The sequence below is a fragment of the Megalops cyprinoides genome, chromosome 11 (genome assembly GCF_013368585.1).
Source record: "Megalops cyprinoides isolate fMegCyp1 chromosome 11, fMegCyp1.pri, whole genome shotgun sequence".
NCBI lineage: Eukaryota > Metazoa > Chordata > Actinopteri > Elopiformes > Megalopidae > Megalops > Megalops cyprinoides.
Genome location: NC_050593.1, coordinates 11,967,423 through 11,984,303, shown reverse-complemented (window position 1 = coordinate 11,984,303; position 16,881 = coordinate 11,967,423). Strand labels below are relative to the sequence as shown.

General features: G+C 48.7%; 1 protein-coding gene across 1 annotated transcript in view; it reads right to left on the bottom strand.

The window, feature by feature from the left end:
• Positions 1 to 16,881, bottom strand: part of LOC118785852 (partitioning defective 3 homolog B-like) — a 212,358-nt gene that overhangs the window by 23,402 nt on the left and 172,075 nt on the right. The window contains exon 20 of the mRNA XM_036540793.1: positions 12,124 to 12,244. Within this exon, the coding sequence (XP_036396686.1) occupies positions 12,124 to 12,244 (121 nt within the window). The remainder of the gene's footprint in view (positions 1 to 12,123; positions 12,245 to 16,881) is intronic.

Sequence of the window (16,881 nt, the reverse complement as noted above, 5' to 3'; positions counted from 1 at the left end):
AAGGAGAAATTTCACAAAGTAAGACAAGAAAGAGATTCTAACGCACGGGTTTAACCGCAAACAGATCACACACGCACACACCTCTGCAGGACAAAGAGGAGCTGAACAATAGATCAATGGCTCCAGGCCGTGTTGAAAGGAAAAGGGGGCCGAGGTGTAGTAGCACAGCCTCAGAATCAGAATGACCCAACATGAAACGAAAAAAGGAGAGCTTTGTGTTCAATAATTAAAAGAACAGGACAGAGAGCCTTCGTGCGTCGAATCTCTCAATGTGACTTTCAAATTCTAGGGTGAGCACGGAACTTCTGCGGTCTTAATCTGACGCAATTGACCAACTGACACAACACCGGCTATGTGTCTTATCTCTGCTCGGCTTCGCCCTGTCAGGGTGAATAATGCTTCCTGTTCCGCTCTCCAGTTATCCTGCAATAGAACTGATATGAAATAAGTTCAGACATGTGTGCCATTACGGTTCTTCATTCCACAGGCACACAGTGGTCACTGAAGAAATCTGATCTATATACATGTGACGGCCATTACGGCTCTTGATTCTACAGACACATGGTGGTGACTGGAAAACTTTGATCTATACACACGTGCCCACCATTAGGGCTTTTGATTCCACGGACACATGGCGGTCAATGAAAAGAATGAGATACACAGACATGTGAATGACATTACAGCTCCGCATGCTAGTCAATTACAGCACAGCCAATACACCTGACCAAGAGAATGATCCATGTTTGGGGTGAGTCCTAGATACTGCAAACACTTTACAAACAAGCAGAACAGCACACAGCCAGCAGACAACAGTGCATCAAGATGAACCATTAAAACCAGAGGGGAGCCAGCCTATACAAAGATGAAACATCAAAGCAGTTTCCAGGTTTTACAAGAGTGCAAGGCGCAATTCTCCGTCAGGGGTGCGCCACGCAGGGAGCACGCCTCGAGATTCAGGGGTTTTTAATGAGATTAAATCTGGCCGATCGGGCTCGGGTCATTACTCTCCTGCCCCGGCGCTCTGCGCCGCCTGACCCAGCGTTATCACAGAGAGGCCCTGTTCGCGGAGCGTGCTGATTGAGATCTGCAGCTCCTCTCCGGATTGGCCGCAGGGCCACGCCGAGGTTAACAGAAGAGGGAGAGCGCCGGGCGACAACAGCAGCCTGTTTTCATAAGGGCTTCTGTCCCCTCCAGGAGGGCAGCGGTGGCTTTGAACTTCACACAGTAAACACACACACACACACACACACACACACACACACACACACACACACGAGTGCTGAGGAGAGGCAGAACACACCACGTACCATGCATGCACAGACAAGCATGCTGGCTTGCACGTAGACATGAACACACACAAGCACAAACACACACACACGGCCATAAACACAAAAAATACGACCTACCAAAAGAACACACATACGACCTACTAAAAGAACACGAATGCAACTGTTCTGTGATTTTTCTTTTAGAACACAGTGAGCTTGGGCTGCTTAACACGATTCTTCAAGGTCATAAATCACAAAAAGCTCCGTTGATCAGCGTTTTATTTTGGGAAGTGCCTTGCTGTTGATTAAGGCCTTGCAACAAGGTCCGACACACGATGCCGGGCACTCGCAGAGGTCAGCAGAACGGGGGGTGAATTTCTCTCGGAGCCGCCGCGATGCGGGCACCGACCTCGACGGAGACGCGCTGATCAACAGAAAGGAGCGGGCCTGCACCCGGTCAACAACATGGCTTCGCCTGGACACAGGGGTCGACCTGGGCCGTAATCCAATTATGATTACTCGATTATTATCGAACACAGGCCTCCTTCCGTTCTCTTCCTGGGCTCAGACGGTCATGTGATCCGGTTATCCCAGTCTGGTCGGATCCCTGACCTCCGGAGCTGCGGTCAAGCCTGAACCCTCCCCCGCCCCCTGACACACTCCAGAGAGAGGGGCATCTGCCTATTGTTCCAGAATTCCATATGACTTTCTCCCTGCTTCACAATTGCTCAGATTAGTTCTATATCATCAAAGTACTTTGAGATTTCTCCTCTGCTAGGGTAGAAATACACCAGTACATTTGATAGGGTAACTCTCCAACCTGTTCAGAAATTGTTTGCCTCGTTGTGCGATGCTGACACAGACACGACGTGAATAAATCACACCCTGTCACAGGCACACTATGGTTTGGGAGCTGTGTGAGAGACTGCTCTGAGGCTGTGGTGGAGACCTAGGGAGGTTCACATTCAACACTGCAAGCATTTTGCTATTTCAGGAATATCAAAAATGGCAAACATATACGACTAACATATAATCACTAACCTGTAAACATACATCATTACGCATAATTGCATAGCATCCATCTCTAAATTAGACCAGGCCCAAATCAAAACGCAACCCCTCCCTTCAATTGGAAATGATTGGTTTCTCTCCCTTGGCTTTGGGCTTTGATATGCCATTAGCAGTCTGGTCAGATCTTTGATTTGACCTGAATGGCTTTGATCATTCTGCAAGCGCTGGTCTTACTTCCACAGATCTTGTCCACACACAGCTAGTGAATGACTCAGACACTAGATGACGGAACCACGGGAGAATGCTCACTTTTGGTGGTCCAGCTCAACAGCACTTTTCAAGAGGTAGATACCCTAAAGGCTGTTGTGGTTCCTTTTGGTGGCTGTGTTACATATAATTATGTTTCCTTGGAAAGCAAGAGCAGCATTTTATGCTCTGGGATCCCCCTGCAAAATGTGTTCGTATTTAATGTTCTGGGATAAAATACTCTTTTGCTATTTGAGAGCCATAAGAACCTAGGGCCTTTCCCTCCTAGACCCAGAAGACCACAGTGCCCTTTGCCCAAGCTTCACAGACTGCACCTGTATTCTGAATCTGGGACACGCTATTCAGAAGGCTTGTCCATTGTGGGGACCCCCTCTTCCCTGTCCCTCTGTATGGAATGTTTGAGTGCATATTGCCCACACTTCAGGTTTTAATCTACTTTTCATACTGGCAGAGCAAAGAGCTGTGGGTTCAGACTCCACAAACCAGGTATTCTAGCCCTGCTGGCTATTACTTCACTGCTGCTTACCTGCTGTCACACTACCACATGAGTGGGGTCAGGAAAACGTGCTTTCTCTAGACAGTCCCACGTATCTTTGGAGATTTACTGAATCATTAACATTACTGGTGTTATCGGACGAACGAGCTACTTCTAAACCAGCTTTTGTCCGCTCAAGTCTGTCTCCATTCTCTCAACACTCAAGTGCAGGCTATAATATCTGGCCCGCCCCTCTTCCATAACAAAAGCTGCCTTCAAAACTTTAAACAACATACAGAGGGGGAAAACCCCGGGAATTAATCTCGTCTGTTTCTCCTCTCCGACCGCAAGGCAGAGAGGAGTGCGGCTCCGAGGCACAGAGGCAGGCCAGAGAGCAGCAGCTGCCACAGGACAGCAGGAAACAGGACCACACAGAGCCTATTATAGAGACCACAGACTGGCCCCCCAGGCCAGCCCAAGATGGCATTTATCCATCTCTGTCACCAGAGGAAGGCTGGAAAGAGGCAGGTCTGGGCGAAGCAGGCCGTATAAATCTGTTTAGCGCAACGGCACCATATTGCAGCGCATCAATCAGGTGCGGAGACTGTAAAAACCCTACAGGTCCCGCAGAGCGGCCCCGCCCGTGAGGGGCCTAGCCCGCGCTTTGAAGCCCAGACTCTGAAGCCCCGCTCCGGGTTCAGGCGGGGGCAGCCGAAAAGAAACAGCAGGATGAAAGCTGATTCAGAATAGATGCGAGAGACTTCACAGCGAGCGACTCCGCCGCGGAGAGCCGGCCTGACCATCGGGGGAGCGAGACGGAGGAGCATCTGATAATTACACGCAGATGGAGCGCAGCGGGAATCAAAATGGGGGCCTCTTCTCCAAGGGTCCAATCGCTGTCTGCCGCGGCCTCTCAATTAAAACTCTTAAGCGGCGACCTGCGACCTTTCCGTTGGGGCCGTTTAATCTGGCGCGGCGCAGAGCAGAAATGCCGCTAATGAGAGAATAGAGAAAAACAAATTGAGCCGCGGCTAGAAAGAGGAGCGCATCTCCCTGGTTGGAAGCCATGACTCTGAGTCATCCATGACATCTGCCCAACTAGACGTGTTTTCAAAAGTACCGGTTTGTCCACCAAACCTTTACCCATCTTCAAAAACAGAGGAACTCAGTGTTCTTCAAAAATATGCCTTCCTTCACATGAAAACAACATCCACTGAAAGAGGTGCAACCATTCTCAAAACTCCAGAGCAACCAGTCCAGAAGAGACAAGGATGACCACATGCATGGCATTGCTATAGTACAGAAAGGCAAGAACACATAAATTACAGCATTATTTCCACTGCTTCCATTACAACACATCCTATCTTAGCCACCTTTGTGCATTCTGGTTTTCCCACCTGGACCTGATACTCCACAGGGCCAATGCATGTCCTCCTTGAGATGCACCAACACAGCACGGCCTCTCCTCCAGTACTTGATGTCTGAATCTTGCTTTCTGAGACCACAGTAGCCCCGAAACGGGGTGAAGCGAATGAGAGGGACAGGGGAACAGGAGTGGGAAGGGAAAACAAAGGAAGTAACAGATTTCACGATAACCCTTCTCTTAAGAACTCCACACTAGAGACCCCACACTCGAATGAGCTATGAAGGATAATGGTGTCACTCCTTGATAGGATTACTTCATGTCTGTCTGGGGCCAGGCTTCAGAGAGCATCGTGTAACTCTGAGGGCAGGGCCGTCTTTCAGAATCAGCGCCGACTCGCTGGGCCCAGACACATTCCAGCCCTCTGAGGTGCCATAAAGGGCCCGCTGCAGCGGTCTGCGGGGTGTAATGAATATGGAGGGGGCCGCGACCCGTGCCGGAGTTACATCAGCAGAAGAGAGGGGTTACTAATGCTTCGGCCATCGCTCACTGCTCAGCAAATAGTGGGAGGATCGAACAGATAAGATAAACAGAGTTATTCATCTTTTCCGTTCACTGGCCTTGTGTATTAAACGATTTTTAATGGGCTGTTTAGTTACAACAGAGAGCGATCCACTGGAATGCTGGCCCAAGCTGCGAAAGAGATACTCTGGAATTTAGATGAAAATGAAAACATCATTAATCATGACCCACTCCGAATTAAATGACATCATTCAAAACACAAAACGCAAGGCTTACCAGAAGGAAACTTCTTCACCATGCGATAAAAGTTTTACGCATAAGGCCAGTATTCCTCCTATATCCGACACCGAGACATGAACCAAAAGCCTCTGTGAGTTCATGTCTTCTCCTGGACCTGTAAGCCTGCTCAGCTTTTTTTCCCCCGCTAACGAGCAGGTGAATAACGAGCCCGGCTGCAATGTCACACACGTCCCGCACTGGAGGCTGCTAGCTTAGGTTGAGCGGAGTGTTTCCACAAAACCCAAACTTCCCTGTTTTCATGGTGTGATGTGCTTCACACAGGGACCAACTGAAGTATGTAAGTGGAGCCGGCATCCAAAAGTCTATAGCAATAGTGTCTACTCATCTGAGCAAAGCATGATGGGAGACTTTGGAGTTTTACAGGAAAGAAAAAGTGCCTTTCCTTTGACGCTGTCACATTCACTGCTTATTCATGTAGTATGCCTGCCACCAAACAGAAACTGCAACTTTAAAACGTATGGCTTTTACCTTTTGAACATACCAGCTCTACAACTCCGGGGCTTCACTCTTTCTTTCTTTCTTTCTTTCTTTTGTGTTCTCATTATTTCCTTACATACTGCATAGTGGCTCTTTTATTCCTGTCCTGCTCTGTCTTCATTTTCATTTAGTCCATGTTTGTGTTCACTTCACCATTTATAGATTCTAATTGTGATTTTCCTCTGAAGAGTGACTCTGTGTTTGTTTTGGGGCGCCTATAAATAAGCTGTATTATCATTACTGTTATCAAACAGAAGCCACAATTACAAGACTAAAGACTGAGTCTAACTGTAGCACAGGGCCTTTGCACACTGATCTGGTATTCAAATGCTCCATTTGTAGAACTTGTGTTGCGGTTTCTAAATGGAATGCATTTTTCCGAGAAATCTCCCTTACTGGGCGCAGTTATTGCTTTCAGCAGGCCAGTACAAACTGGCAGCATATTAATTTAACATGTTTATATTAATCTGAAGCCTGCACAGACTCATGCATCACGTACAAATTACTGAATGTTACCAACTGCGGACAAAGGCCTCCTTCTCTCTGTGGGGGAAAAAAACTCTGAATATGCGATCATCTAAAAATACCATTCGGCAACCTAGCTGCCACTCAACTCAGCTCGCAGACTAGGCAATTTAAGTCAATTAACAGGAAATCAGGCCTGAAAATGAATTCTCCAGCCCTCTAATCTCGCTCGAGCAATCTGGTGATGGAGAGGGCAGATTATCCTGCTGAAGCTGGTACAGGGTTTCATACTCAGATCGCAGAAACAGCCGTTCTCTCTCGGATCACGGCGAGTGCCGGGCAGTCACAGGGTGGGGCTGCCTCGTGGAGCAGGAACGCGGAATTCGCTTTAGTGGCTGTTTCATGGGGGCCAACCATCTCCGTCATTCCTGTTCAAGCAGCCCCAGACACCCTGTTACAAAGTCCCATGCTCGTCCCTGGGCCCTGTTCGTTCCTACATGGAAAGACCATCAGTGCCATGTGCAGAGCAGTGGCTCGGCGCCTCATTAGCGCCCCCTAGTTTTAAACCCACGCCGTGACCCTGGCCTTGTCCAGCAGTGCAGCTTCTGAAACTGCGATGAGTGCGGAAGAGCTGGTGGTGTTTTAGTCACAGGAAGAAGTGTGCGGGTCACACGCTCTGAGGGGGAAACATGCTGCGGCGCTTATTGTAACAGTCCCCTCCCTTGAGCTCCAGCTGCCTCTGCGCCCTTGTGACGCACAGGCAGTCAGAATCTATTTAGAAACACGGACGAAAGAAATGAATCAAAACCCCACGCCCCCGCTGCGGAGGCAGAAATAGTAAGTTCAGAGCATAGCTTAAGTGCAACAAACAAAGACATTACTGGCACATTAGGACAAATAATTGTCGCAAACTACCGTATTTTTGCATTAGGCACTCAGTTCTTTTCCATAAAAAGCAGCACATTCAGTTCCCAGCATTAGTTTGCCTCAGGAGGAGAAGGTGGTTTGTAAATATCGGTTTGCTTGTGCTCAAAGTTTGACCTTTCAGTGGGAATGTTCCCTTTTAGCTGGGATTTCGCAAGATCGTTGCACTCGTTTGTCCCGAGGACAAACCCCAACTGGGCTCCCTCGATCTCATCTCCCACCGGGAGCCATCCATCATTGTGAGGAAACCCTCAGTTTCATGGGGACACCCTGCAGGAAGGGGGCATTCACGAGGGTCAAAGGTCAAAGCACGCACACATGCTGCGTTACATGTGAAAGAACTTTTGCGCAGCTTTATCAAACTCTACCCATATGAGCTCTATGAGGATGATATTGTACATGCAGGGATATGCGCCCTTGCTTTCAGCAACCTGAAAAACAAAACACTCGACCAACTAAAAAAAAATACTCTGCTAATGGTTTAGGCGGAGCAGGTCTGTTTTGTTGTATTATTTTGAGGTACACTGAATGGTGGATGCGTGTTTTTGGGCCATGACTGAAAGGGCAGGACAGAAGGAAGGGAGAGAAACCTGTATTGAAAGAACTGAGAAGAGAAAATGGAAAAGAGGAAGAGAGGAGCGGCGAGTCCTGAAATAAACGCAAGATGCATTTCTCACAAGCTGAATCACTCCTCCGAGAGCTCAACAGGAAGCGTGTCCACTCTGACTCCCAACAGCGGTGTATCCTATTTAAAGAGCATTAAGAGAAGTCTTGAGTTCTGTTTTCTCATTCCTGTCCTAACAAAGTTACAGAACTGTGAGGACTCTCACAAGACCTCTTTACTTTCAGAGCTGTATGAAAGGAAGGGACATCGAGAATTCCCAGAAAAAGACTTGAATTTACGATTGAATTTCATTTTGTGATAATTCAATTGTGGCTTTGAAGAGGAAAAGCTGAGCTTTTTCCCAGGAGTATGTGTTGCTCTAGATGACACTGAGACACACAGACTGCTCTGTTCATGTACTGGAACTCTCTGGCACATGTGGGTTACTGTGTGTGATCCACAGTACCCTCACATGCTTGCTCTGAACCCTGCCACACAGAAACCATTCCACAATACAGGACGGTCGCATAAAGATGAGGTCACAAACGTGAGACTCAGGCCAGGGCCCTGTCTGTCTGAGTACAACCTCATTAGAGCAAGTAAACCATCAGAGAAATCAAAGAGGGACGAGTCACATTCTGCTGACCCTGTCTGAGAGCTTGGCACTGATCCCTTGATGTGCTCAGAGAGATGGGCCTCATTTGCACTACTCAGAGGAGATCATAGCATCCCACCCTAGACAGAACGTGAGGTGAATTGTGGGATATGCAGTCTGACACAGTACAGTTTCAGGGGAACGGCAAACAGGGTCCAAACTGTACTGATCTCAGGTCGATCATTTGAGCTGAAGAAAACACATTCTCCGTGGAGCGCAGGTACCGTAACTACTGACAGCCCTGCCCAGAGCATCTGGATAAATGAAGGAGAGAGCGGAGCAGGTAAAGAGGTTCCTGAGTGTGATCAGCACACACTGTGAGGGACAGTGTTCCTCCCTCAGCTCTCGGCAGCAGAGCTATGGTCTCCGCTCCTGACAGAGGAAATCCACGGCGACCAACAGACACACAAACATTTTATTCATTATGAATAAAATCTCCTCCTATGCCACAGTAATGGCCTGTCCACTCCCCAAGCCTCTGTCCAATGTGCCGCGCCGATGTAACAATGTGTGCTATTTTCGCCGGACCCAACGCCCCATACCTTGACCCCCACCCCCAGTCCAAGCCAACTATAATCTAACTTTGACTGGGTGAAAAGAGCAGTCACCACATCCATGAATTACTGCTGGAGGTACAGAGGCACTGATATACAAAGAGCCCCAAGGCTGCTTTAAAAAGCCGACACAAATTCTTAAGGGCAGCTTGTCTTGCCTATGAACCTGAGCTTTTTGGTCTTTTCACATTTGCCCCCCCAATAAAAGCACGAAACACAGCTGCGGCCTCAAAATTTAAACAGACACTGCTAATGACATCGGAAACAGTAACTCAGTCTGAGTTACTGGGATCACAGGTGTAGGACAGAGCAGATGGAATGACGCACGACAGTTCTACGGGTCTGAGGGACGCGTGGGCCACGGTGGGAGGGTGTCATAGTTCCAGACAGCCTGATGCTAAAAGCTGATTAACCACACTGTTACACACCCAACGGGCAGGGTGTCTGCTATGACACCGCTCGCTTCTCGGAGCCTCCCCCTGTTTACCTGCAGAACAAAAGCAACGCTATTAAAAAAAAAAAAGAGTTCATCCAAGTATGAAAATATTTACTTCAGAAATGAATTTCTGCTTAATCCGACCCTTTGCTGTTGAGCATATATGGTCTTGTTTACGGGACCAGGGTGGGAGCTCTATTGAAAGAGGCAAAGCGGTGTTTAGATGACGTGCAGACAAGTCTGTGACTCAGCCTGTGTGAATTGTTAAAGCTGTCCTGAGTGTCACTGCATCCTTTAAATATTTAACCCTGGAATAATAATGATAATAAAAAAAAAACCACGTCCAGAAACGAAAAGGGAAGTAGAGATGGGAACCGAGAGAACCAGCCAGGGCCATGATAACAATGGGCAGAAATGTCCCCTCTCTCTGAGGAGGGGGTATTTATAGGATTCATTTATGACAAACTGCCGCTTGATGAATGTGAGGCTGGGTCCAGCACCGCTGCGGTGGGCCTTGCCCGCCCGGCCCGGCTGCTCTCCAGCCAGCAGCCTTGGAGAAGCCCGTGTCCTTATTTCAGGTCCTTTCTTTTAGCATAACATTAGCATAATGTGTTACATTTGTTTCTACCTGCCCGTATTATGCGCTTGGCTAATTGCTCGATTTGTATGTTCTTAGCGAAAAAGCCCTTTGAGCCTCCTTGCTTGAGAAGTGCTTTACAAATAAGACAAATTATTATTCATATTATTCATACTCCTAATCGTATCAATATTCATACTTTTCAATGTTATTATTGTTATTATTGTGCTTATGATTATAATTATTATGGTTTCAGCCAAGCTAAAATCTGAATAGTGGTTTTGAAAGCATCACCTCTTTTGAACCCTCATGAATGACCAACCGCTAAATACATGGTGGAGTGTTGCACACTGTCCAACGTTCCAGCAGTTTACTCTCTTTACAGACACCTCCCATCACCCTTATGCCTCTTAAATCAGCATCACAGGGAAATAAATAAATAAATAAGCACACACAAGCGCGCGTGTGCATCTCTTACTTAATGATTCAGCTCATTAGTCTGTTTGCGGTGGCTGGTTGGAGTTAGCTTAATCCGATCGCTCTTTCTAATCCTGCATGCACGGCTTTGCCGCCGCGAGTCCCCCCCCCCCCATAAGCTGAGAGAGGCTTCTTCTTCCCCCCCACCCCCACAGCAGACAGGTAGGAGCGCAAACAAAGGGGGGGGGGGGGGGGGTGGCGAGACGCATCCGAACAGAGTGCTCGTCCCCGGGCCCTCGCGCGAATAGCTGAAATATAATACAAATAAATTAGTTTATGCTTTATGCATCTGGGTCAATCCCCTACGTGTGGCACTTTTCATAAGCAGATCTATCAGGTGTGGAAGGGCTTTTGTGGCGCCGCGCGCTCCGGGGATTTGAACCCATTGTGGGGGAGCTCTCGGCTATCTCTCTCCGCGCGAGAGAGAGAGAGGGAGCGCGGCTGTCTGAGGCGGAGGGGCAGAGAGGCGTCGCCCGCGTAGTGCTTCTCCTCTCCTCGCGCGAAGAGAGAAAGGCAGGAAGCGACATCATCATTAGCGGTTTTGGAGCGGGCTCCGCTCGAGCCGCTTGCAGCGGCGGGCTCAAAATAAACTCGGAGAGAAGACTCGTGGGAAACGAACGCAGCGAGAGACCCCGGCCACCACAGGCACACCGAAGCGGGCTGAAAGTGTGACCCCTGCACCAAGCGGCAACCTACACGAACTGTTTCCACGGCACACGTACCATATACAGCACATTCATTTTGCACACAACAAAAAACAACACACAGCGTTAGGAACAGTGTGTGTAATTGCAGTAAGTACACTTACTGAGAGAGAACCAGAAAGGCAGATAGAGGGAGGGAGACTTTGACTTCTGACTTTCAAGCCTCCTTTATGCCTCCTTTAAACTTCCTTGACAAAGATTACCTCAGCAATTAAACAAGGGAGACAACTGAAAATAAAAATGGAAAAAGACAGAGAAAACAAATCTAGTAAATGTAACAATACAAAGCACCCAAAAAAGAAAAGGGAGGACAAGTCAGAGAGAGACAGGTAACCGTTTGTTACCAGAGAAAAAGCCTGCTAAACGTCAGTGCAGCATCGTCTCTGAATGAAGACGTTCGGAGGAAACACTTACAGGACGTGTACAGACACACTCAGAGAGAGGTCGTGTTTAAATTCTCAGTTCAGATTACTGCAGGGCTCCCTCTACACAGGGCATCCAGCGTGGCACCCGCTCTCTTTTCTCAAAGCGGCCAATCAACAAGTTCTAGAGTTTAGTTCTGCATTTGGAGACAGCAGATGGTTTTACACTCATATACTAAAGCAGCCAAGTCACAGAACACACACACACACACACACACACACACACACACACACACACACACACATGCAGACATGCTGTCACACGCATGACTCCACACATTGCACACCTGACCCCTGACAGCACATGGCACACAGGAGAGTACAACACACCTGACACACAGTGCCGGTGGGAGACCGTCACGCAGCGCACGTCTGTATTAAACCGCTTCCCCTGCGACAGGCATTTCCTTTCCTGACTCACCTCTGTGTGGAGCGCAGCGGAGCACGTACTCTCTGCCTGTTCTGAATTACGCTGTGGTCAGTGCGAGCCCGGGCAGCCGGGACGGAAGCCGGGTTCCTCAGCCCGAATATAATCAGACGTCAGGCTCGCAGGAACGCAAAGGAATCCCAGCTCCTGACGCGGTGAGGAGGTCAGGGGTCAGGGGTGAGAGGTCGCGCTTACCCGGTGCGGGTCGTACTCCTGGCCCCGGCGCCGGGCCTCCAGTTCCTCGTAGGAGGGTGCGGCTCCGTCTCGCCGGGCCTGCTGGTACTCCCTCCTCAGCTGCTGGATCCGGTCCATGCTGCTGTAGGGCCAGGAACAGGGAGAGATTCAGGGGTGAGGTGGACATGGAAAATTCCACACACACACACACACACACACACACACACACACACACAAACACACACACACACACACACACACACAGCCCTCCACTACAGCCTGCAGACTCCGGAGCCAAAGAAACCCGCCTCACTGCCTATGAGGGGCAGTGTCCACATGCGACTTCTTCAGAAAGGCCAACCTTCACTGAACACTGACACTGAAAGCCAGACCCAAACCCAGACACCCTACTTCATCCTTTAGCACTCCTATAGGGTTCAAACTACGGTCATTGTTATCTGCAGTCACTTGTTTCCATTTTAAAAGCTCTTCTTGTTTGAGAACTGGATGTGGTGAAGTCGGAGACAGCGTAGCGCTGTCACTGCAGAGAGTCTGGAACTCTTGTAGGAAGATTCTGACAGGTACCTCGATACAGGTGACACTCGAAGAGATGCGTTTGATTTTTGAACAGGCCTCGGTTAAAAATGGAGGAGCAGCATGTAGATTGAGCACAGGTGGGTCCCTGACAGACTCGACACTGTACTGCACTCTGCTGCCGTGGAAGTACACTGTTAGCGTACCAGTAACCAAACTCCCAAAGCAGTACACTGTTAGGACATTAGCAAACGGTATACCGACTTCATCATTACACCCTGAAGAAGTAAATAAATGAAGAAAGAATTTAATAAATATAACAAAGCCACTTTATGCTGCTTTTATAAACAATCAAAATAGATCAGAGCTGACCAGCAGCTACGAACCCAGCTGTGTGGCAGCAGAACAGCGCGGGGACAGAGAATCAGCTCCTAGCATCGGAGCAGCTCAGAAGCACGGTTTCTCTTTTTTCAAACAGATACTCTTTTATCCCAAACCCCTGGGATTTGGTGCGGGACTGAAGGCTGTACAATAATATGAGAAACAGAATAAGGGGAAATGAAGTGACAGAAAACGAACAATGTTAATGAGCAACGTCTGCTTGACCCTGTCAGGTGCGCGCTCGTCAATGACAGTAATGTATTCTCACTTAGCCGGATACTGCCGCAAACAAACCAGCCGACGGGCATCGGGCTAAAACGGCGCGGTACGCGCGCGCACGCCGCCACCTCAGAAAAACCGCCTCCTCCGCCGCGGCAGACATCGCTTGTTTATCAGGGGGGTTTGTGACGGACGTGATATTTCCCCTCTTTTATTCCAAATATTGTATCTTTTCGGCGCCCGACCCGAGGAAGCCGGTCGCCAGAGAACGGGCTTCCGTCAGTCCTCCGTCCGCCCCCTCAGACGCAAACGACGGAGACAGCGGTCCCTCCCAGAGCAAACACACACCTCCACGGCAGCCTCTATCTGCTGCCGGCACCAGGCCGCCGCTGCAGCGGCCCGCTTTGTTCTCGCCCTGCCGACGACAGCCGCAGACAGAAAGCGCTCGTTTCACGGCCTGTCACTCACAGGAGCCACACTGGGGCGTTTTTTTTTTCCTTTAAAACACTGCAGCTTAGAGGAGGAGGTGTTTGGAAAAGGTAACAAGTAAAGTGAGGGGGAGACAGAGAGAGAGAGAGAGAGAGAAAGAGAAAAGGTGGAGGGGGGGTGAGGGGGGGCTACGCTACACCTCCATCCGGCATCATCTCTATCAAAGGGCTCTGGACCCTTCCAGAACATGGCCCACACACATCAAGAACTACCGGTGAAAGAGAAGAAAATGTGTTCTGCCTGATTACTGAAAAACAGCAGCATTTCAAAAACGCGCATTACTCTATTAGGCTTGGTAAAGGCTAGGTTGATATGTACTGTGAAAATCTGCAGCTGCCCTTGGATTCTCAAACCTAACTCTGTGAATCAAAGTCATCTTCTGCAGTTCCAACCACATCAACCCAAGGTTTCATGTTCACACAGGCCAGTCTAAGATGCAAGAGTAAGCACATTTCCTTTGAATTCTAGGTGCATGTGAACACACTGGGTCCTATAAGTCTGCAATGGCTCATTAGGAGCAAACCTGGAGGAGCAGAGGAGAGGGAGAGGAGACCAGGAGGAAGAACATGAAGGAAGACTAGATGCCTATCCCGCTTCCCCGCTTGATTGTCAATCCAGTGAAGGACGCTTGGCCATCTTCCAACAGCGTCACAATTTTTTTTTTTTTAACTGCCATTGGAAAATAATGGGGGCACCGTCCCCTCACTCAAAACACAACAAAACAGAACCTGGCCCATCCCACATTCTCCTCATTCCATCCACAGTGAACAACGTCAAACTCAATTTAAGTACTTTGTCCCCCACCCCCCCCAATCTCCTTTCCCCTCCAACGGCAAAGAGCTCCACTTTCTGCTTTATTATTACATTCACGGTGGCAGATTCACTCATTAAGGGGCCGGGGGAACGTTGCGATTAACAAAGGATTAAATGGAGGAAAAAAAAAAACAAAAACACTTAAAAAAAAAAAAAAACTTGTTAAGAAACGGCCGAAGTGGTGAGCATTCCACAGAAGTGAGGCTGTGGGAACCGGAGGGAGAGACGCGGTCCAGCGATTTAAAAACACGCCGGGGAGTGTGAGGAGGGCCTAGCTTGGGGGCTGCTATGCCACCCAGGAGCCACGGAGAGCAGGGGGCTCTCACACGCCCTCCGTCTCTCCCCCCCCCCTTCTTTCTCCTCCCCTGTCACCCCCTCTCTCCCTCACTCTCTCTCCGCTTTACTTTTTGATTTGTATCCGCCAGCACTAATGCAACAATCATGTATTTGTCTCCTGCATAGCGCATCTCATGCTTTATAAATGATTTTGTAATTTATTTCCGTGACTGATGTGTAAACTGTTGGAATAAAGCCAGTTTTATAAGTTTAATTTTCTGCCTCTCTCTGTCCTCCGTTTCTTCCTCCCTTCTTTCCTGCCTCCCTCTCTTTCTCAAATTCCAATTCAAAATCAATTGTACTTCATTGGCATAACCATAAATAACAGTATTGGATTTAAAATTAGTATGAACAACAACAAGAACAAGAGTGCAATCAGTTATAACTAAATGAATAAAGGACAAAAAAACAGCCTAATTCTCTCAAGTTCCTGTCTACAAAGAGAAACCCCGCGGTTGCAGCATGTCCTTCGGCAACTGTGCTTGGCTGCTAGGCTCCCTCTCCCTCAGTAGGGGGTGCTTCTGCTGCTCTCTGGCTCTGTCATGGGGGCTACAGACCCCTCTAAATCCCCCCCCCCCCCCCCGAGACAACACGTCTGTTCCATTTCAGTTGTGCGTTTTTTCCACTAAATTCTACATTTTCATCAGCCAATGCTGGATCCCTGGAGTGCTAACAGGACATTGACTGGTGCTGTGGCCCTATCCCTTGGGAGGAGAGCAGAATGATTTTTTTTTTTAAATCACGATGTTGTCACATTGTAAAACAGCTTCCCCCTGTGTTGAGTTGTAGCAGTTTTTAAATTGCTGTCCCAGGGTACGTGACACCACCTCCGGTATGACTCCTTACCTACGGCTATGACTTCTTCCACAGACTGCGAGTCTGGCTCTGAGTTTTGTCCCACACGGCGGCCCGTAGGGACCACCGTCTTCCGCACAAGCAGATGTTTTACATGATTTGAAAATGGGGAGCATCTAGGGAGAGGACTATTGTTGTTGTCTGTGCGGTATTTTGTCCAAAAAGAGAGAAGGTGGCTGGAGGGGGGGGAGGTGTTGGTGCATGACAGCGTTTCAAGGCAAGAGGATAAGGGGATGATCAGTTTACAGTGAGAACAGGAGGAAAGCCAAGATTTTTACTGGAAAACAGCTACAGGAAATAGCTTCCCGGAAACAGCTGCTAGGACATTAATTATTTTGCTGGACGTTTTTCACTGGCAGCCCCCACTGCGAGTTTGGCTCAGGTAGAGCCTGAGGACCAACGCGAATCTGGTGAATATCTTCTGACGGGACAGAACTTGAACGACGGGCCACAGGTCCTCGGAGAGGCAGTTATCATAGCTCGACAGCATGACACACCGCGAGACTCGCTCCGGTACGATTTCAGTGTGGGCAAGTTTCAAAAACAGCTGGTGCCGATTCAAACTGAGCTGCACGAGCCCAGAACTGGAGAGAAACAGAGAGAGAGAAGAAGGAGAGAGAAAGAGAGAGAGGGAGGGGTTTGCAGACTTTAAAAGCACTTAATGGGACAGCATGTGTCAAAAATTTTGGGTTCAGAAACTGAGTGATGACGCTATCATTTCATTACACTTCACGCTCACACAAAGACTCACTGTGTGAACGCTGACGCCTTGCGTGTCCCTCAGTGGAGCACATTCAGAGTTAACCAGGCGCTTAACCACTCTGCCTTAATGGACACGAGTAAGAGGTTAGGTTAAGCATGTTTGCTTTCAGGGTAGAAGAGTGACATGCTACCTGTACCCCTCCCAAAAAATAGTATGGCGATGCGTCTGTTTATAACAACAGCATTTAACAGCTTTCTAATCTGCCTAAAAGTGAACCGACTGTTAAGTGCTCTCCATTGACACCTTTGTAACCATGTAAGACTGGTACAATTTGTGTGTGTGTTCACGCATGGCCAATAGCAAACTGGCGCAACTGGAGAATGTGACAGCCTATCGGAGTGCGTTGGACACTTTCCTGGGGAGGCGCCATGGGCCGAGCTGTTCTGCCC